The 23,403-nt window shown below is 40.8% G+C and overlaps 1 protein-coding gene across 3 annotated transcripts; it reads left to right on the top strand.

The window, feature by feature from the left end:
- The first annotated feature begins 1,182 nt into the window (after positions 1-1,182).
- On the top strand, positions 1,183-22,822 carry LOC121575646 (glutaminase kidney isoform, mitochondrial-like). Of its 3 annotated transcripts, none has more exons than XM_045219962.1 (17): positions 1,183-1,815; positions 6,741-6,831; positions 7,290-7,408; positions 10,730-10,859; positions 10,993-11,072; positions 11,366-11,529; positions 13,198-13,256; positions 16,272-16,304; positions 16,419-16,477; positions 17,031-17,097; positions 17,234-17,284; positions 18,447-18,623; positions 18,987-19,118; positions 19,224-19,316; positions 19,545-19,606; positions 19,838-19,978; positions 20,563-22,822. In XM_045219962.1, the coding sequence occupies exons 1-17, from the start codon at positions 1,499-1,501 to the stop codon at positions 20,717-20,719; spliced, it is 1,932 nt and encodes a 643-aa protein (XP_045075897.1). In that variant the 5' UTR covers positions 1,183-1,498; the 3' UTR covers positions 20,720-22,822. The 3 variants fall into 3 exon arrangements, with proteins under 3 accessions (XP_045075897.1, XP_045075896.1, XP_045075898.1); XM_045219961.1 differs by having other exon boundaries at positions 1,184-1,815; positions 6,735-6,831; XM_045219963.1 differs by lacking the exons at positions 1,183-1,815; positions 6,741-6,831; positions 7,290-7,408; ... (2 more) ...; positions 11,366-11,529; positions 13,198-13,256 and adding an exon at positions 14,941-15,375.
- Positions 22,823-23,403: the final 581 nt, after the last annotated feature.

The following is a 23,403-nucleotide window of genomic DNA, read 5'->3' on the forward strand; positions in this document are numbered from 1 at the left end:
TAAGAGGCAATGCGTGGTCTGATGTACGGTTTAATGTGAACCACGGGCCCGTCCTCCCACGTGGTCACGTCACTGGCGTGACTTTGTTGTTTGTGATTATTACTCGACCTGCGCGGAGCGTGAGGTCAATGGATGTAATCCATACTTTCAACCATACTGACATGCTATCCGGAATCCTTGGGAAGTCCGTACCCCATTGAAGTTGACATTTTAAAGGTAAGTGTTAAGGTTAGGGTTGGGTTAAGGTTAGGGTAAGGTAAGGGGTTAGGGGTTAGGGTTTAGGGTAGGGACATCCAAAGGATACCGGATAGCACTGACCTTTATCTAACGTGCTTTAGTTAGCCTAAAGTCGATTTCAATGGTTTTCCAGTGTGTTTGTTGCAATTATTTATTGATGTGCATCAGTTGTAGCATGTTAATGTTAATATGTTTTATGGATTTAAAAAATAATAATTAAGCAATAAGGCAATATGGGGTGTGGTATATGGCCAATATACCACAAGGGTATATTCCAGCCAATCAGCATTCAGGGTTTGAACCACTCAGTTTTAATAGACAGCTATTAACCGACATTTTGGTTACTAAACAACTAATTGACCGACGTTGGTTCAATTATTTAAATTCCTTTTAGTTAAGGGTTTTTTGTGAGCCCAACACGCCGTTTCTCTAGAGAGAAATCAAATCATTCACAAGAGAAATGAAGTCAATAACTATATGGGACGCTGGGCTGAAGGGACTTGTAGTTTTCACTAAGCAAATATTCAACCTAGTTGAGCACAGAAACATGGTGTGGTAATTAAATACAATGAACATAATCACTTGTTGTTTCGCCCACCAAGCAAGGAGTTTCTGTATGGAGGTCAATGAGAGAGTGTCGAATTTGGTCAACAACAAAAAATGAATGGCTTATTTGCTACACGTAGGACACGTGACATCCCGGCAACTTTGGAAGAAAAAAACACTTTATATCCGAGTTGTCTCATGGATTGAGGCTAGTAGCATAGCGTCTTTCGCCATTGAATACAGGCGGTTGACGTCAACAACCGTCATCGAATATTCAAAAATAAATTACAATAATTAGATGTATCCACCAATCCAAAGAAAGGATAGACAGCCCGCTGTGCCGATTTGTGGACAACGACTCCCCATAGTTAGGGCGGCGGAGAGACGTGTATCTTGTCAGTATATTCATAATCTTTGGTCACATTCACCTGGTATATTTGAAGCCATGATGCACGGAAAAATTAGCATGAATGACAGCCAACAAGACCAGCCAATCTGAGGGTGATTTACGCGTTAACAGGAGCCAATAGGAGTCGAGTTGGGCGTGAATGAGAGGTTTTTGTCCACTAGAAAACATCTGAGAATCGTGACTCACTGACTGAACGGTTCTTCACGACCGAGACCCAACGCATTTGGAATATATTGCTTCATATTTATTCAATATCTAGCTAGCTGAGTTATAAACCGTTCCACTATTTAGCTTGATAGGATTGAAATGTTACATTTTCGGTCTTCGGTAGTGCTCAAGGAGTTGTTTCAATCCAACCTGAAGCGCCCTTTGACAGGTATCGCCAGAAAGACATCACCATCAGTCGCGTATTGCTTTAGCACCGCCTGTACAGATGTCAGATCCGTGACCAAAGTAAAGTGTGTCCAGCATGCGGTTGGATGGAGAGCTACGCCATACACTACCAACACCCACGGAACTCGGAACCTCTCCACCAAGAGCCATAACGGTTCACCGCCAACGGACACCAAAAATGACACCGCCACCAGCAATGAAACCGCCACCAAGGAGGCAGCTGCCGAGAAGTGAGTACCGTTAGCTAGCCGGTACAGCTGATAAAGAATGAAATACAGTATCTTAAGCTATGCAATTATACTTACCTGTGGGGGAGTTCTTTACGTTCTATCCAGAATAATCACATGGACTGAGTCTAGCAAGCTAGATTGGTTTCTAATGAACTGCAATAAATTATACTGTCCTCATTTGTCTAGAGATGTTGTTAATCTGACCTGTGTGTCCTGACAGTTTCAGTTCTGAAGAGTCAATGAGACCCATATCACATCAGTCCTGCACATCTGTGCTGGCCTCATACAGCGTCTTTGCTTTTGGTGTTGATACAGCTAGGAGGATGCATGCATAGATAGGCCTCACGCCTCATACAATTAATCAAGCAGAATAGCGTCTTCCAGGGAACTGTTGGTGAATTTCACATAAGCCCCCTTTATAAGCCTAGACCTATGTTCATTTAGTCATGCAGTCTAGTCTGTGTGGTGAAGGTTATGCATTAATTTGGGATGTTATGAAATGAAAATGTCTATAAAACAGCACTGTTATAATATTATTATAACAGTAAGAGCCTATAGAACAGTTCATATCTGAACAGTTCATATCTGTAGAATAGTTCATATCTGGCAGGAATAATTGTAAAGTCAGGTACACTCCTTCAGGCCTTAGTCTATATCAGAAAGGGATTTTCATTCTCCCCAGAGATAGAGACCTGATTGCCTGTAGTGTTCAGTCAATGACACCTGGAGGTCGGTCATCAAGCAGTGTTTTTATTGTTTGCTAGAGAAAGCTCTCTCCGTCTGTTCTCTCTGTTATAAGTGTCATTCTACTTGAATACTGAACAGCCTCTCTCATTCTATAGTGTCTTGGTGGCTATATAGCATGGTAATAATGGCATGATAATAACAGTTGTTGGGTGTTTCAACAACTTGTATGTTTTGGACACATCTTGTCATTGGAAATCTCCATTTGAGTTGGCATATCATGAATATCTTATCAGATAGTGAGTATTTGTTCTCATCGTGTTAGGCCAGCTGATAAGGTAGACTATTTATTTACTGCCAAAGGCAACTGTCCAATACTAGTTCTGTCCATGGTGACAGGGACCACTTTGCTATTTAAAAAGACCTGGGTAAAGGGTAGGCTATTGAATGTCCATTATGAGCAAATAATTTGATCAAATCTACTCTCAGCCAATCTTGCAGAGTCAGACACTTTAGAATCCTGGAAGTCTATTACCATGGAGACCATCTCAGATCTGGCACTGCAGACTGGGCAGAGTGGTGCTTGCTGCATCAGAATGGGTAGAATGGCATTTTGGATCTAGTGTGACAGTCTGGGGATTTGGGAATGGGGATGGCTGTCATCTAAGGGGCTACCATTTTGGAATTATAATGGATGTGGCTTTACATAGGCTACAGTGTATTATCCTGATGACCATCTCTTTGGCAATGGATCTGTTTCCTAGCATTTAGGCCTAGCTTTAATAGGCTGGGTGCGATTTTAGGCTTGGAGGGATCTTGCACCCAATTTAGATGTGAAATCATTAGGCCATACCAACTAGCCTGATTGGGGTAATGCAAGTTTATTGCATCATTTCTCACTTCAAAAACATGACTCGCCTAACAATTCCCTGCTGCCAAAGCCTGCCCATCCCCTTGTGCAGCTGTCACACTTGGGCATTGCTACTATTGCCCCAGTCGGTGGCTTTAATTTGAGCATCATGTCATAGTCACCAATAACTCTTTGACCCTGGGAGAGCTGGTACAGCGAACAGTAATACAATAGCCCCAGAGAAGAACGAGAAGAGTGTTCTCTCTCTAGACCCAGTTTCTAATCATACATAACATTTGATGGCTCAATTTGATTCATTCTCCCACAGAGGTTTGCAGGTATCCTATCCTAATCCTTCTCACTCAACGTAGTGCTGTGATTGGAGTCCCTCTAATGAGTAAAACAAAATAGTCACATGATAATGGGGACAGGAACTCCTGAGTTTACTCATGCATTTTACTGCAGACAGATGTAGAGTCGCCCTAGGCTATTAATGCTGCCAGGAATAGGCTCACTCTCTCTGTCACATCCATTAAGTTTGCTTTTTACCAGAACACAAATGCATCTACTGGTAATGATATGCCTCATTGCCCACAGCTGAGCAGGCACCCTTCTTGTTTTATCCATGGTCAATTTGCTTTAGCTGTTGTCAACCAGCTGTCGTACATTATTGACAACAACAACATCCTCCGTCAGGGTAGGTTCAGTCACAGGTACACAAACATTAGGCCTAGTCAGTCCAAATGGGTCCTCTGCTGGAAGGTAGCCTAGGAAGGAATTATCAATACACAGTCTATAGGCCTAAGCCTATTGGTCCATTTGAAGGTTTTTCCTTTTCTGGTTTTGCATTGTATCTGTTTTAAAGTACCATCACCAAAGCTGTTTTTTCTGTTTCTGGGTTGCATTGTGTTAGCGTGTGCAGCTGCAGCATATTGTGAGTGAATAGAGATGGAGTCCTTCAGACTGCCCTGACTCAGATTGATTTTTGTGGTTCCCTCCTGTCAACAGACTATGATCAATGCACTTTGGACCAATTTGCAGTGACATCTTGGAGGCGGTGAAACCAGGCTGATAAATTGGGTCGAATAAAAATGGTAGCCATAAGGACTCAATCAAGTCGGTTAATGTTTGTGTCAGGCGCAAACATATTAATCAGAGCTCTGCCTTGAAGTTGCGAGCATTCAGGCCTATGACCATGTTAATACTGTCATCTCAAGAATTGCAGGCTAGCCCACACATTAATAAATAATTATATTTTGCATTGATTGTTCATTTAATTTGGTCACTGTTGAAGTAGTCACGCTGCCTTGTTCTTACTTATTGAACTCAATTGAACTCCAGTGTATAAATAGCACAGTAGATGTGTGTAACACACTGACTGTAGGCTAGGCTTGGCAGCTTTCCCAAGTATTAATGAGGATCAGTGACACCAAGTCATAGCCTCTGGTCACCAGAAACTATGGCCAGGGATACCAAGCGCTCTTTGCAGGAGAGACCCAAAAGTGGGGCAGGCAGCGTGCTGTTGTAGGCCGAGGGCTAGGCTATGTGGCGGGCTCCGTGCAGGGCTTCTGATGAGGCACACTCTCTACATGCTGCACACAGTTGACCTCACAAAGCTGCAGGGAGAGAGAGGAGAGGAGAGGAGAGGAGAGGAGAGGAGAGGAGAGGAGAGGAGAGGAGAGGAGAGGAGAGGAGAGGAGAGGAGGGGAGGCCAGCTAAGGCTGAGTGAGAATTAATTAACGGAGCATAATCAGCACCAGTCCAGAAGTTTCACACCTGCTAATAGCCTGTCTGTTTGGACTTCCTATTATCCTGGGGTGAGGGCAAGGGCTTGGAGACATGAAGCAGAGAGGGTGATGTCCATATGGGCAGTTTGGAACACAACATACGTCCTCAGTTTAATGATTTGTTTTACAGTGTTCTTTGCTGGAAGGGAATAAAGATTTTTTTCAGGTTCTGCCATGCCATGGTTTTCACTGTTGTTGTGCAGTGTTGGACGTGGCCTAAATATTGAATGTGTATGTTAATCCATGAATCAGTGTGTCTATCAGTAGGCCTATCTGCCACTGAGTTTGTTCTAATGCCACTCACTTACTCTTCATATTTTCTCTCCTTTTTCGTTTCATCCACTTGCTTTGCCTTGGTGTGTAAGTATATGTCTCAATTTATATATTCATTTTCGTGTAGATGTACTGTAGTGTTTCCAGGCTAAGCCTTGCGGCTGCTGAGTGCTCGCTCTTCATTTCTCTACCTCGAAATGTCCTCAGCCTCTACAAGCGACTGCGCTTGACTTCCCCAGCTGCCCCCACTGACTGTTTGTTCTAGCATTCCTCTCTGGCAGGCATCAGCCATCCAGAAATGACTCCAGAAATGGACCAATGTCCACAATCAAATAGGCCTTATCAAAACATTTGACATGGAAATGATAAAGAATCATAATCATTCAAGAATAGGACTCAAAACTAACGAATACGGCTTAAACAACCCCCAAAATGGAAGAGATCCTATTAAACAACAACAGCAACAGCAACAGCAACAACAAACTGAAAGACATGCAGTGTCCGGAGTCTGAGTCATTCCTGGGTAGCTGATGAGGGGATTTGACTCTCTACCTCTATTAAAGCCCTTCATCATTTTTGAAACGTTGTGACGTCTTCTTAATCGCTAGGGCAGGCTACGGAGCTGGGTTACTATAGCTCTATTGCCTGTCTGTCCCATGATGCATTGCGGGACTGACTAAGCCTGAGCTCCCACCCACCTCCTTCAGAGATCCGATTTGGTGTATGGTGAATCATTATGAAATACATACACCTCGTTTTAGGCCTAACTACAGTATTTCTCCTATCAATCTACCTCTAACATACTGTACTAACTCTCCTCTCCCAGAGTGAGTGGAACGGATTTGAAGCTGCTATGCATAATACCAGTCAGTAAATAGGGTGTTGACTCACTTCAAGCCCCCGGGCATTAGCTAAAACTTGACACTATAATTTGTAACTGATATGCATGTGTTTAAATTGACATGAAACCAACAAAGCTTACCTTATTTATGTTTGAAGATCCTTGCAAACAAGATATTGTCTGTTCAAATTCTCTGAACTCTCCTTGAGCCATTCAAGTGACATTCTAACTGAACCTATCTGACTGGTGTCTTGGAAGCAGTGTTCAAACCCTTTCCTTAAAGCTGGGACTGTAACGCCAAATACTCACCTCCTCTCCTCTACAGTATTATAGCTAGTTAACCCTGGCCCCCTGCTGCAGTTCCCAATTGCCTTTAGAGAACCTTGGCCGCTACTCACTCACTGTATGTTTGTGTGTGTGTCTGTGTGTGTGTGTGTGTGTGTGTGTGTGTGTGTGTGTGTGTGTGTGTGTGTGTGTGTGTCAGGAGAAGGAAGGCAGGCATCCTGCCCAGTCTGGAGGATCTGCTATTCTATACCATCGCCGGGGGCGCTGAAAAAATCCCAGCTCACAAATTCACCACAGTGAGTGTCAGGCCAGAGCCAACCAGGCAGCCACATGGTTGGGCCAGCTGGATGGTAGTATAGCAATGGTGCCTGCTGTGTCATGGTTACTGCCACAGCCTTATACTGTATATCTGAATATAAGGCTTGTTACTACTCTGGCTGTACCAGGAAGCAATAGTTCACTCATGTCTGGCCCCTTGCTTTGGCTGACATTAATAGAATTAGATTCTTGTTAGATTAGAATTCATTCTATTTCTATGGTGAAATGTTGATCTCCGCTATCTGGCATGGAAGAGCAGTTTATTCAATAGGCCTTATTAGTCTTGACATTTACGTTGGATCCCTCAAGAAATATAGTGTAATATACCATTAAATTGTCAAGTTATAACCTTGTTATAAGCATGACATTAAACATAATAAACATGTAATAAATATGATAATTGTCAGCCCCCTGACATGAACCATGCTTTCTGCAGGCGCTGAAAGCCACAGGGCTTCGGACCGGAGACCCCCGGCTGAAGGAATGTATGGAGAACCTGAAAGTCATCATGAAGACCACCTCAGACGGAAACCTGGACCGACACCTCTTCAAGAAGTAAGACACTCTAGAACTGGGATGTAGAACAAGTTAGTTCTAGTTCCAGAACCCTCTAGACCTAGAACAGAAGGCTTTAGTGGTCATTTGATATGTCAAGCACTGTTTGTAATTTAGTTATTTGTGTGCCTCCTTTATTTGAACACAGTTCATGTAGGCCATAACTTATTCAGGTTCCTTAGAAGCATTTGGACATTTCAATGCATTCCAAATCATGAATGATTCATCATCTTTCAGGCTTTATAAGGAAGCATGTTATAGCCTAGTCCTTTCAGATTGTCAAGGTCATATCAATCCCATTAATTTTAACATATTCTTGTTACAAAAATAATAAATGGCAATTTGTCAAGAGACTCATCTCTACGATCACAAGAACTGTCATTTCCAGATCAGCTGATATTTGCTTCTTCATTAAAGTAGTTCAACAAAAAGATTGCTCCTATTCACAACTCTAGGACATACCATGTGACATAGCACACATAGCCCAGTGACCGCTTGAGAAGCCACTCTGTAGGCAAGCCCCCCTGCAGGATACAGATCATAAGACAACACACTAGGAGCTACACAAACATGCTAAGAGGAGCTGCAGTAGCTTTGACTGGAAGCCATCTGGGAGGAAACTATTTATAGCCAAGAGAAGCCTATACAGTAAACACACCAGTGGGCGCATACAGTAGCAGAGATAGGAGAGGGTAAATATATATCTGATTTCATACAGTAGCAGAGATAGGAGAGGGTAAATAGATATCTGATTTCATACAGTAGCAGAGATAGGAGAGGGTAAATAGATATCTGATTTCATACAGTAGCAGGGATAGGAGAGGGTAAATAGATATCTGATTTCATACAGTAGCAGAGATAGGAGAGGGTAAATAGATATCTGATTTCATACAGTAGCAGAGATAGGAGAGGGTAAATAGATATCTGATTTCATACAGTAGCAGAGATAGGAGAGGGTAAATAGATATCTGATTTCATACAGTAGCAGGGATAGGAGAGGGTAAATAGATATCTGATTTCATACAGTAGCAGAGATAGGACAGGGTAAATAGATATCTGATTTCATACAGTAGCAGAGATAGGAGAGGGTAAATAGATATCTGATTTCATACAGTAGAAGAGATAGGAGAGGGTAAATAGATATCTGATTTCATACAGTAGCAGAGATAGGAGAGGGTAAATATATATCTGATTTCATACAGTAGCAGGGATAGGACAGGGTAAATAGATATCTGATTTCATACAATAGCAGAGATAGGAGAGGGTAAATAGATATCTGATTTCATACAGTAGCAGGGATAGGAGAGGGTAAATAGATATCTGATTTCATACAGTAGCAGGGTAAATAGATATCTGATTTCATACAGTAGCAGGGATAGGACAGGGTAAATAGATAGCTGATTTCATACAGTAGCAGGGATAGGACAGGGTAAATAGATAGCTGATTTCATACAGTAGCAAGGATAGGACAGGGTAAATAGATATCTGATTTCATACAGTAGCAGGGTAAATAGATATCTGATTTCATACAGTAGCAGAGATAGGAGAGGGTAAATATATATATCTGATTTCATACAGTAGTAGGGATAGGACAGGGTAAATAGATATCTGATTTCATACAGTAGCAGAGATAGGAGAGGGTAAATATATATCTGATTTCATACAGTAGCAGGGATAGGACAGGGTAAATAGATATCTGATTTCATACAGTAGCAGAGATAGGAGAGGGTAAATAGATATCTGATTTCATACAGTAGCAGGGATAGGAGAGGGTAAATAGATATCTGATTTCATACAGTAGCAGAGATAGGAGAGGGTAAATAGATATCTGATTTCATACAGTAGCAGAGATAGGAGAGGGTAAATAGATATCTGATTTCATACAGTAGCAGAGATAGGAGAGGGTAAATAGATATCTGATTTCATACAGTAGCAGAGATAGGAGAGGGTAAATAGATATCTGATTTCATACAGTAGCAGAGATAGGAGAGGGTAAATATATATCTGATTTCATACAGTAGCAGAGATAGGAGAGGGTAAATAGATATCTGATTTCATACAGTAGCAGAGATAGGAGAGGGTAAATAGATATCTGATTTCATACAGTAGCAGGGATAGGAGAGGGTAAATAGATATCTGATTTCATACAGTAGCAGAGATAGGAGAGGGTAAATAGATATCTGATTTCATACAGTAGCAGAGATAGGAGAGGGTAAATAGATATCTGATTTCATACAGTAGCAGAGATAGGAGAGGGTAAATAGATATCTGATTTCATACAGTAGCAGGGATAGGAGAGGGTAAATAGATATCTGATTTCATACAGTAGCAGAGATAGGACAGGGTAAATAGATATCTGATTTCATACAGTAGCAGAGATAGGAGAGGGTAAATAGATATCTGATTTCATACAGTAGAAGAGATAGGAGAGGGTAAATAGATATCTGATTTCATACAGTAGCAGAGATAGGAGAGGGTAAATATATATCTGATTTCATACAGTAGCAGGGATAGGACAGGGTAAATAGATATCTGATTTCATACAATAGCAGAGATAGGAGAGGGTAAATAGATATCTGATTTCATACAGTAGCAGGGATAGGAGAGGGTAAATAGATATCTGATTTCATACAGTAGCAGGGTAAATAGATATCTGATTTCATACAGTAGCAGGGATAGGACAGGGTAAATAGATAGCTGATTTCATACAGTAGCAGGGATAGGACAGGGTAAATAGATAGCTGATTTCATACAGTAGCAGGGATAGGACAGGGTAAATAGATATCTGATTTCATACAGTAGCAGGGTAAATAGATATCTGATTTCATACAGTAGCAGAGATAGGAGAGGGTAAATATATATATCTGATTTCATACAGTAGTAGGGATAGGACAGGGTAAATAGATATCTGATTTCATACAGTAGCAGAGATAGGAGAGGGTAAATATATATCTGATTTCATACAGTAGCAGGGATAGGACAGGGTAAATAGATATCTGATTTCATACAGTAGCAGAGATAGGAGAGGGTAAATAGATATCTGATTTCATATAACATCTTATACAAATCTATGAGCTAATTCCTCACAGTTATCTATTCCCTGTATCATGTGTACAATAACAATGTAGTAATATATGCCATTTAGCGACTTGCATGCGTAGAGTTTCGTATGGATGGCCCCAGCAGGTATTAAACCTGCAACCCTGGCGTTGCAAGTGCCATGCTCTACCAACTGAAGCACACAGGACTCTGTGTGTTACACTAGTCATAAGGAGACTCTGGTACCTAACATAAACACCACCGTCTCCTTTTCTCTTCCAGGTGTGTCCAGAGCAACATCGTGCTGCTTACCCAGGCCTTCAGGAAGAAGTTTGTCATCCCCGACTTTGTGTCCTTCGCCTCCGAAATCGACGCGCTCTATGAGAATGCCAAAAACCTGGGAGGGGGACAGGTGGGTGAGGGAGAGGCCCCGGGGTCAGTGAGACGGCATGGTGATGGTGGTGATGATCATTTCCTGTTTAAATGCCCATGGGGACTGGTAAGTGTTGATATGTTGTTGCCTTGTGTTTTGTTTTGTTGTGTAGGTGGCTGACTACATTCCCCAGCTGGCAAGGTTCAGCCCGGACCTCTGGGCCGTGTCCATATGCACTGTGGATGGACAAAGGTACAGTAGCTATAGTCATGTTTAACACGTAGTAAACGTAGTAACCTACATTTGTATTTCTACAGCCAAGATGGAGCACTTCCTTGACTTACAGTATAGTGTTCCTGTCAAACTGTTATAGCATTCCTGTTGTAGCATTGTGACAATGTCAATGACAATGTCACACATTGTAAAGTAGCTCATTAGTTATCCTACATAATGCGGCATTCATTCGTATTGTTGCAATTTTCCTCTGCTTATTGCTTTTATCTCCTGGTTCCCCCACTCATCCCCTCTCTCCATCCCTTCTTTAGACACACAGCAGGTGACACCAAAGTCCCGTTCTGCCTGCAGTCGTGTGTAAAGCCGCTGAAGTATGCCATCGCCGTGCACGACCACGGGACAGATTATGTGCACCGTTTCATCGGCAAGGAGCCCAGCGGCCTGCGCTTCAACAAACTATTCCTTAACGAGGAAGGTGAGGGACGCACGTATAGAGATATAAAATACTAGAGTGGCTGGTGTCATAAAACCTACAGAGCTCCAGAATGAGATTCTGTAATTCTATGGTCGCAGGCAGCACCAGTCTGTCTGGAGCTCCACTGCTCGCTGTGTGGATGTTCATTTCACACGCAGAACTGACAACAGAGGTGTTAGTTACAATGCAGTGCTGCTCAGGTGGTCCTATTTTACTTCGAACCTAGCATACCCTGTGAAAAGATAATGTCCTTTCATAGAATCATTTATATTTTGTATACATACATTGGACAAGGCAGTTGTCCGGGTTGATTAATAGATAGAAAGTAGTCCCTCTGGGTGGGTTGTCATGTGATTCAGTGAAAGGTGATCCAGCCTGTGGTGCAGCCTGTTGCCATGGTAATGTTATGTCATCTTAATGAGAGGTGTTGGTGCAGCCGGATAGAATCAGTACATAGGCTCTCAATGTCCATACGCTCTACTCAATCTGCAATAGTCTACATAGACCTAGAGAATAACAACAACTTCATGTATCATATCTTTGATAAGATCCTAGTTTAAAGCTGGAATCCGTACTTGGTGAAACTGCCACGTTAGCTTGCGATATTACAACAACAAAGACGTTTTTTTCCCTCGGACAAATTTGCACATCGTTGCACGCTCGATAGAACAGCAAAGTATGCAATGCGATTTATTTTTCTTTTTTCACAATGCTGGATGCTCCTCTCCTCCGTTTCATCAACAAAACAAAAGCAATAACAACTGTGCTGCCGTGAACAGTGTCAATGTTTCACCTTCTGCGGATTTCAGCTTTAAGTATAAAGCACATACAGAAGCTATCTGGAGAGCAGCAGTTGTCAAGCTCTCTCAAATCAAGCCTTATCTTTTTCAAATCAAATCAAGGCAATGCAACTCATTGCTCTGATTGCTGTGTTGGTTTGTAAATGATGCTATCTAGCTCTGTAGATTGTGACTCAGCTTTAGTACAGGGTTTCAGTAAATCCCAGGTCGGTTTTGGTTTTGATGCACTCTCTCCTATTGGCCATGTTATCTAATCAGTTTAGGCAACCTGCTAGCAGTGGTAGGAATGTTGTTGTTTCCTGGTTTTTGTGTGTGATTGCATAAGAAGATTAAAGGGTGTAGGGGATAGGGAAGGGGAAGTGGCGTAACACAACAGACCTACAGTGCAGCTAGTACTGAGCAGTGAGTTCATGGCTATGTACCTCAATATCACTAGTATGCTCTCTAGATTACAAAGGCAGCTGTGGTCCCATTAGCATTCATTCATTATCCATCTGATTGTTATTCTGCTAATTTCCTCACTTCAAGTTCAAAGTTACATGATCATTGGGCATATTTGCTTCGAAAATTGAATGTGTTGAGTAAGGGCAGCAGGTAGCTTAGTGGTTAAGAGCGTAGTGCCAGTAACCAAAAGGTCGCTGGTTCTAATCCCCGAGCCGACTAGGTGAAAAATCTGTCGATGTGCCCTTGAGCAAGGCACTTAACCCTAATTGCTCCTGTAAGTCGCTCTGGATAAGAGCGTCTGCTAAATGACTAAAATGTAAATGTGGTGATTGTGAAGAAAATGTAACCTTGCTGTGTATGAACGTATACTCTGTCCACTGCATCTGTAAACATGTTATAATGTAATATACACTGATTTCCACAGATAAACCACATAACCCTATGGTTAACGCCGGCGCTATTGTGTGCACGTCCCTCCTAAAGGTAAATAACATTTGAATTTCAGATAATAATGTATGTTTTTTGAGGGGGAAACATTTGTTTAAAAAAAGAAACGTCGAACCATGCCTTTGTTCAGTACAGTGGGTAGTTGTACCAATGCTAGGTTACATAATACGTTAGTTCAGTTCTGTACGTAGCTCGTCACCTCTGGAGTGACAAAGTTGTATTGAATTACATTCTAAATACATTTAAAAACAGGGGGGACTTCATTGCTTTAGCCAGATTACCAGCCTGCACTGTACTGTATATGGAGAGATTAAGACTATAGATAATTCAGCTGAAAGGGGATTTGTTTGGTGAAAGCATCAGTGAGCTGCCTGCCTTTCAGTTATGCACATAGCCCATACAGTACACACAAGGCTGAGTTTGTGTGAGACAGCGCTAGCATGTCAGATTGGTCTAACCAGCCCAGCCATACATTTAATCATGGGTAAAACTGCTTTGATATATGTATGAAAGATCAAAATGTGGGTGTGTTCTGTGCATCCGTCGCCTGGCAGAGGCAAAGCCATGCTGGCTGGCTATTGGCTGAGAGGAGTAGAACATCTTTGCTATTAGTCAGGAAGTGCTGTTAGAAATAGCTTACTGTATGGGACTAGTGCACCCTCTGCTGCTGAAACTGTGATGAATTCTCTGTGTGTTTATTATGAGATATTGTAGGGTAAAACACATTCACCTCCAATGCGTTGTAGGTGCCTCGCTGAAGACTAGAACCAAGAGGGGACACATACATGTATGTTGTGTGCATAAGTCTTCTGTAGTGTTGTTACTACATAACCCACCACCAGCCCATGTATCATATCCACGCGAGGACCTACGTTTGTTTCATACTAAACTTTCAACAATCACATACCGTAAACTAAGCTAATGATACAAACTCTGTCCAAATGACTTTTCTTCCACCTTCAATGTATTCAGAGAAATAATACTTTTAGCTATTCTCTCTTAGCTCTTTAGATCTTCTTTCTCTGCAGAAATGAGGTTAAATCTCCAATAATTAGTGGCTGCAACCTATTGCAGGTACCTTTTTTCGTACTGTATGTAGCCAAAGCCCATATATATATATAGCTGTAGGGGCTAGTTTAACAGCACAACTGTCTGTCTTAGATGAAGACAGTGTAGGCACTACATTACCACCTTCAAAACAAGACTAGCACTTTGTTCCATATTTCAACGTAACATGGCATATGGACCCAGATAGATGAGGCCTGGCTACTCATCAATCTCAACCACAACCAAGCCAAGTTACTGAATGAAGCCTTGAGTTTTCTGGTTTGATTTGGGGTTGAACTCTGATGGAAAGGTGCTGTATGATTATCCTGTCTAAGAGTTTATAGGAATAACACCTATAAGGAATAACAACTCTATAAGGAGTAATTAATGTTAACATTTTATTTTATTGATACTTGTGTCATACTGTACACTATGTACTCAATATGGTACATAGTACGGTACACAAAAGATTACACCTAGTGATGTACAGATGTAGGATTTTAATTTGAGCCAGTTTGCTACAGCATGAATATAATCCTGCAGCAACAGGAAATGTGAATTATTATGTGAATTATATAATTAATGGACATTTTTTGTAGGGGTTGATACATTTTTCGTTATGGCAAATCAAGTCTTGACATTTTAAAGTGAAAATAAATTACAAAATGTAGAAGCCTTTTTAAACCTTGAATACACTACAAGTTTGTATTTCCTGCTGTGAGTGATCAAATTAAGATCCTACATTTGTAGCCTATCAGTAATTTGGTTATTTGGATAGCACTCATTTGACTTGACAGGGTAATGATGTGGTATCTTTCTGCTTAAATCTTCATTATAACTTTAAACCAATCACTGTAACGGTTGCTAATGGTGGGCTCAATAATCAATCCACTGATTGGATGCCCCCACATTCTAATCTAATGTATTCAGTAATATAGACCAGATCTGTCTCTCAAAATGTGGTTTCCCTATGGTAAATCTGGGACTAAACTATGGGAATGTTGTAATGCATTTTTGAAGCCTCGTTTGTGGTTTATTTGTTGTTGCATATTTTACAGCATTAAGATCTGTGGGAAATTATGACCACTGCCACAGGTCAATGACGTTGGTAAATTTTTTCTTTAAATTATTGAACAACATCTGGATTTGTTATAATAATTTGTCACCTGCATTTTACAAACGGTTTACAAACTGCTTATAACCTGATAATAAACAGAAAGGCAAGGATCCTAAAATATGTTTTTCAAAATTGTGATAGTACAAACGTGCCATTTTGTTTTGGATTGATTTTGTGTTTTATTGTTTGAATGTATTTAACTGATTTATTTGCCCTATTTGTATAATTAGAGTTAAATATACAGTTTCCTTTCTGTAGTACCTCCTCTCCTCAGCTCACACTACATATCCCAGAAGTTAGTGTGTTCTACAATATTAAGTGATGACATCACTAATTAATCTGCACATATAGATCCATAACCTTCTACAACACACAGGATCAGCCACACACTAGCATACATCACATCACTAACTTTCAACAGACACTTAGACCCCTACAGTACATAGGCTACTTACACTACTACAGATTAACTTCACGTATACCTGTCTATGCAGAAATGCAGATATAAGGAATTGTATTTACCTGGGGTGCATTTTATCCCCATAACAGTCTGGTAGAATGGGCTACACATTGTTTTGCCGATTGTCTTTTGGTAGATTATTTTCTCATTTGAAAACCCTCGACTCTTTGATTAATGATTCATTTAGTCTCCTTCATATCCAACTAGCTAGTTGCCCACTAATCCTAAATATTTGTAATATTAGGACTAAACTTATTTTCTTTAGGGTACATACAGTTTTTTAAAATAATGATTATTGCTAGATTTTGTAATGATAATGGTAATTTGATCTAGGAATAATTTGAATATGTCATAAGGTATTCCCACTAGCTAGGTGATATACTGTATATCAAATTTGATAGTATGTGATTTTCTGTTTCTCTTTTAGCAAGGGGCAAGCAACGCTGAGAAATTTGATTATGTAAGTAACGCTACCCAGTTCTTTTATGTTTAGCCCTACGCTGCGCTGACTATTTGAGATGATCATCTTTGTAATGATGGGTATACTTTGTGACCTTTGGACTTTGTATTGCAGGTCATGAACTTCATGAACAAGCTGGCAGGAAACGAGTATGTGGGTTTCAGCAATGCCACGTGAGTTCTCAAGAGGAAGAACTGGGGTTGTGGTTTGGTTCAGCACCTTGGCTCACCACCATTGGCCAGGTGCCATGCCTTAGTAGTCATCAATGTTGTTTTCATCACTAGATTTTTTTGTATGATTATCAGTTTCAATCAGTACTGTATTCTGCTTTAGAATAACCACCACAAAAACAACAACCATAGTGATAAATCTCGATCTCAACAACATCAAAAACCATAGCCACAGGAAGTAGTGGTGCTGAGGGTGCTGCAGCACCCCCTGAAAAGTTGCTAAAAGAAAATAACGTCAAAGAATGTAATAACATTAATAAAAGTAGTGCACTGGGCCGTTACTAGTCCTGTATTAGCAGACCGATATAGCCGTCAGTAGTGCGGGCAAAACAATGATGTTGCACCGCCGCCGCCCCCACCCCCAAACTACTTCCTGTGGCTATGTCAACAACACAAATAGCTTTACTGGTTTGGGAAGTAGAATTGGAACCAAATTGGAATTGAACTTAGTTGAAACAGAACAGCTAACTAACAACACAACTCTCTTTGCACCCAGATTCCAGTCAGAGAGGGAGTCTGGGGATCGGAACTTTGCTATCGGCTACTATCTGAAGGAGAAGAAGGTTGGTGACAGCTGAAACAAGCACACACATTTTACATCAGTCAAATGTACCTTTTCTAGATCACTTAGACATTTTTACTAGGCATTTACTAGGCATTGTCTGACTGTCAAATCAAATCACTGTTGTTTCTTTCTAGTGCTTTCCAGAAGGGACAGACATGACTTCCATTTTAGACCTCTACTTCCAGGTGAGTATTTGTATTTGGCAGCAGCTACTCCAAACACATTAAGACACTTACATCACACATAAAACAAAAGATAAAACAGTACATCATATAACATTATTACACCACTACATATCTACAATACAAAATGTATAATACCACCATACAACAATATTTCAATGTACGTGTGTGTGCTAGCATTTGTGTGCGTATGCGTGTGTCTCGTCACAGTCCCTGCTGTTCCATAAGGTGTATTTTTATACGTTTTTAAAAAATCTGATTCTACTGCTTGCATCAGTTACCTGATGTGGAATAGAGTTCCATGTAGTCATGGCTCTATGTAGTACTGTGCACCTCCCATAGTCTGTTCTGGACTTGGGGATTGTGAAGAGATCTCTGGTGGCATGTCTGGGCTCTGCATGGGTGTCCGACAGCTCGGTTCATTCAGCTTGTCAACACTTCTTACAAAAACAAGTAGTGATGAAGTCAATTTCTCCTCCACTTTGAGCCATGAGAGATTGACATGCATATCATTAATGTTAGCTCTCCGTGTACATTTAAGGGCCAACCGTGCTGCCCTGTTTGTGGCACCTGACCACACGACTGAACAGTAGTTAGGGCCTGTATGACCTGCCTTGTTGATAATGTTGTTAAGAAGGCAAAGGAGCGCTTTATTATGGACAGACTTCTCCCCATCTTAGCTACTGTTATATCAAAAGGTTTTGGTTTTGACCCTGACGGTTTACAATCAGGATTACTCCAAGCAGTTTAGTCACCTCAATTTGCTAATTTCCATATTATTCATTTCAAGATTTAGTTGAGGTTTAGGGTTTAGTGAATGATTTGTCCCAAATCTAAATATTTAGGACTAACTTATTCCTTGCCACCCATTCTGAAACTAACTGCAGCTCTTTGTTAAGTGTTGCAGTGATTTCACTCACTTTATTAGCTGACGTGTATAGTGTATAGTCATCCGCATACACAGACACACTGGCGGTGATGACAGTGTAGGTATACATGGTAAATTGGTGTTGGCATCGAGTGAGCATTTTTTCTTCAACATGGTTCAAGTTTGAAGCTGTATCATTTCAATGGGCTTTAGTGGAGAAACATCCTGTTTGTGTTTTTCTCTCTCTGTTAGCTGTTATTCCCTATGGTATATTAAAAGTATTCTATTCTACTCTAGCTGTGCTCCATCGAGGTGACCTGTGAAAGCGCTAGCGTCATGGCGGCCACCCTGGCCAACGGCGGCTTCTGTCCAATCACAGGCGAGCGCGTGCTGGGCCCGGAGGCGGTACGGAACACCCTGAGCCTCATGCACTCCTGCGGCATGTACGACTTCTCGGGACAGTTCGCTTTCCACGTGAGTCTCCAAGTTCCTTCCCTCAATACTTGCATTTGTTGATTTGACAGGGACCATGTACAACATACTTTGCACCAGATTTGAGTTACAATACTAATTTGCAGTCCCCTAATTTTCCTATTACACCCCCCCCTAGTTTAGCGTTGTTTCCTACTGTCTGTTTGGCCTGTTTTTGGCCTGCTGTTCTTTGTCGTTGTTCCCACTGTGTCTCCAATCTTTCACCATTGAAGCATTACACATTACACTGCAGTAGGTCTTCCACTTCATGATGTTTGGCCATCCACTGCTGTTCATTTATGCTGATATGTTTTGACACTGTTGTCTGCACTCCCTGTTAACCTCTTCCTCTATGCTGTCTGGCAGGTTGGACTTCCAGCTAAGTCAGGCGTGGCAGGGGGCATCTTGCTGGTGGTGCCCAACGTCATGGGTATCATGTGCTGGTCTCCGCCGCTGGACAAGCTTGGTAACAGTGTACGAGGCATCCAGTTCTGCACGGTACGAGAAACTGATAGCTTTCACTCTGTTGTCTCTCTTTCAATGATCTAATTGATTGATTGATGAAAAACAGCAGAAAGCCTGACAGTGATTGTTCTGTTCCAGGATCTGGTGTCCCTTTGCAACTTCCACAACTACGACAACCTGAAGCATTTTGTCAAGAAGCTGGATCCTCGCAGGGAGGGCGGAGACCAGAGGGTGAGTCGGGTTTTACTGGGAGCCTCTCTCTCCTTCTCCTGTCTTTTTCTACTTCCTTATGTTCAACAGGGTGCCTTCATGTATATGTAGTCAACCTATTCCCTTGAAAAGGCTGTTGGACTGAGTGTTTTTTAAAGCAATAGTGCCATCCACTGGAAGATACTGATAGTGCTAAAGGAAAGTGGTTGACAGGCAAACTGATGCAAACTGCCTCTCTTTGTCTTTCAGGTGAAGTCGGTCATCAATCTTCTCTTTGCTGCGTACACTGGTGATGTGTCTGCACTGAGGAGGTACACAGCACTGCATTATCTCCATATTGGCCAATAAGCCCTTAAAAATAAGCTATGAAAGGAAATATGTCATGTTTTGACATCTTTGGAGAGTAAATGCCAAATCTGTCCCTGTGTCAGACAGAGACCTTGTAAGGTTTCCCTGTGTGTCTACATGGGGACTAGAGGTGGCGTGTGCTATTTTGGCTGCTGTAAAGTACTCATCCCTGTCCTTCTGTGGAATGTGTCCAGGTTTGCTCTGTCTTCCATGGACATGGAGCAGAGGGACTATGACTCCAGGACGGCCCTCCATGTGGCAGCAGCAGAAGGACATGTGGAGGTGGTCAAGTTCCTGTTGGAGGCATGTAGGGTCAACCCTGTTCCCAAAGACAGGTGAGCTTAGAATCAATGGCCCCAAAGACCACCCAGTGTCTGTCAATGTAGATAAGATCCAATGTCTCCAATGGACAAGAAGACATATTTTCAACCAGTGTCTGTCTGTAACCAGTTTTCCATCCAACTTTTTTATGCGAGTAAAGTACGTCGGATAAGAAATGTCCCGACAGGCTGGATGGAAACAGCAAATTTGTTGGTAAACTTTCCAAATGTCGACAAAACAAAATACGCTAGACAAGATGGGGATATTTTTGTTTCTAAAATGTATTATGCAAGAAATGGTGGTGGAAACGCTTTTATGCGCAAATATTTATATAATAACCATCATATAGATGTAAACTTGGAGTCACACAATGATATGTTGTGTGGTCCTCCCACTATGACTTGGGAAAGCATGCAGTTTATTAGTCTACAGGTGAAATAAGTTATGATGAACTTCACAGGGGGGTAAAAGTATTTTATTTTGCAGATTTTAGAATATTCGCATTAATATCTGTCGCCAATTAGATGAAAACCTAGCTAATATAAAATGTGTCCATTTAAGAGCAGTGTTTACCATGTCTCTTGTCTGTTCCATCAAGGTGGGGTAACACACCGATGGAAGAGGCAGTGCACTTTGGACACCACGATGTTGTGACCATGCTCCAGGACTACAATAACAAGTACAGTCCACCGGGGGGCGCCACTGAGGACAAAGAGAAGGAGATATCGGAGAAGAACATTGACGGCCTATTATAAAAAAAATGAGCCAACTAATACTCTTATTTATCCATAGAAATTAAATAACTAGAACGGACGTTCCCATTGAAATTATATATGTGATCTGAGAGGCTTGGTCCATTCCAGTCATTCTATTTCTATGGCCCCATTAACTATCTGGAAGATTTACTGTAAGTGTGTGGTCCCTTTGTCACGTCAGTGGTAGGTCACGTATACTGTTGATAATACTGTATTGTTGATTTTGTATAAAAGTATTGTATTTCTGTATTTTCAAAGACGACAATGTGTCCAAAAAATATATTTTGACTGACTTTTACCCAGATGTTTTTTTGGTTGTTTCCTTTTTTATGTCGTACTGTTCACTCTGCGCAACTCTCCCTCTGTGTGTGTCGGCACTATGTGGAATGTATTTTCTACATTTAAGTGCACAAAACATTTCTCTTTATGTACAACAGTGTGTAAAACCTGAACGTATGCATAAGATAACGTGTACATTTATGTAATGTGTGTATATCCCTGAAATTAAGAGAATATCTGAGGTAGATGGATTCAGTGTAAATACTATTTATCTGTAGTGAAATTAAGTGACTCTCTCACTGGCACAGCTTTTGAAGAAAATTGATAAAGTCCACACGCTGTGCAGTTAGGCTTAAGTTTGGCTATATTGATGAGGCAGAATGCGTTATATAAACTTTACCACATGTTCACAGATCTAGGTAGCCTGGTCACAAATCTGTTTGTGCTGTATATGACACTGGCTATACAGTTGGCTATACAGCCCAGACAGATCTGGGACCAGGCTATCTATGGTTTAGGACCTCTGGTCTTTTGATTTTGGCCTAGTAGCTTCATATGAATTGAAAATATGGCATTATGTGGAGTGAGTTTTGTTTTGCTGGTTTGCTATTTGATAGCTAGACATTTTTGCACATTTTTCTTCAAAATGACAAAAGTTGTTTTTTCTTGATTGTTCTATAGTCTTATTTAAATTTTGAGTAGGAAGGGGTTTATTTATTTAAGTGTCAGCCAAAGCTGTTGTGTACGTTTGCTCCACCTGATAATAAAGTCAAGTCGGCAACTTTAAAAAAGAGAACATATCATAAGTGAGCCGCCTAATGCCCTGCAGAAGGTGTGGAGCCATGGCACAAAACCCACAGTCTGAGTTTCTCAGGAGCAATACAATACAATTCAACCAGCAGCCATGTGCTCTTTACAGACAGGTTTCCCACCTATGCTAATTCAAATTTTAGGGTAAAACATAAAACCCTTCGAAACATTGATTTATCACTTCATGGATACAGCAGTGTCAATGGCGTTACTATCATGTCTTATCACACAAGTTTACTTATTTGTCAGCTATATGGTTTTACATGGATTTTATCTTCAGTTATAGACAGTTATTGACAGTGCATTACACTTTAATGAATGTTTTTAGTTCGGAACAACTCCACAATGGTGGACTTTAAATCTTGCCATACTTACCCAAAAGCCTATTTTGGGTAGAGATAAAATAGTTGTCATTATAGGCCTAAGCAGAACACTAAGACTATCCTACACATAACTAATGGAGCACTTTTTATGCAGATACGCACATTGATTGTTTGACTGTTTAGAGTGTAAAATAAAGGTATTGAAAAGTCAGGTTGTTTTGGTGAGAACTAGTCTGTTTGTGTGTATATATGTTTGTGTCATTGACTATGGGAGGGACAGCAACTACAAATCTGGTAATGACAGAGGGCATTGCATTCAAAATCTCAAGCCCTACACTATTGTACTAAAAGTACTCAGGCAACGTACTTGTGATTTGATGAATGAATATGATATTGTTATTGAATAACTCATCTCAAGTGTTTAGTGTTGCTTTCATTGGATTTGACTTGACTTTGTATCCCCAGTCCCTGTTGCACAAGAAGCCTCGTATGTATGAGTGTTTATTGTTCATCTGTGTAGGTGCAGGTCAACTTCAACATTAACTAATTATTTTGAATGTACCACAGGTGTATACTGATGTCATCAGTTTGTTTGTTTTCATTCAAGTATATCTGCTTCAGCTGTGTGTTGCAGGCAATGGAGATATATTTATTTCAATGATCAAACAATAAATAAAGATACAACTTTAAAGATGGATGATATCGCCCTTTACTCCCACTGTATATTCTTGAATATAGGCATCTTCATTAATTAATTTCATGAATGTTACAGTAGTTAAGTGCTCTATGTTTATACACATTATCACCAAATTAACACCAAAGTATTAATTGTTTCCAGTACAGTGAGTACTACATTATTATTTCTACTGTAATTGTATTTACAGCGCCGGTATATCATTTCATAAATTTAAACTTGTGTGAGGGAAAATGTTATTGTCTGAAGAGATAGCCTTGAATTGTACACAGCATCTCCTCTCACTTTATCTTGGTTCGTGCAGGTGACTGTGACCAACTCCTCAGACCAATTGCAATACGCCCAGAACATTGCTCTGGGAACCAAAAGGAGTATCTCAGTTTCAAGGTCCCAGCTTTGAGAGAAGAAGACTTGTCAGTCACATGCAGGAACCAACATTAATAATGAATAATGTAAATCATGCTTATATGACTTGTTTGTGTAGCATTATATAAGGACAGAAAGGGAATACCCTTTTTAGAGAGTTTTCATCAAGCATGCATTGAGTTTGTGAACCTCTCCAGTAAAGATTGATTTAT

This window comes from Coregonus clupeaformis, unplaced genomic scaffold, assembly GCF_020615455.1.
Source record: "Coregonus clupeaformis isolate EN_2021a unplaced genomic scaffold, ASM2061545v1 scaf2938, whole genome shotgun sequence".
Lineage (NCBI taxonomy): Eukaryota > Metazoa > Chordata > Actinopteri > Salmoniformes > Salmonidae > Coregonus > Coregonus clupeaformis.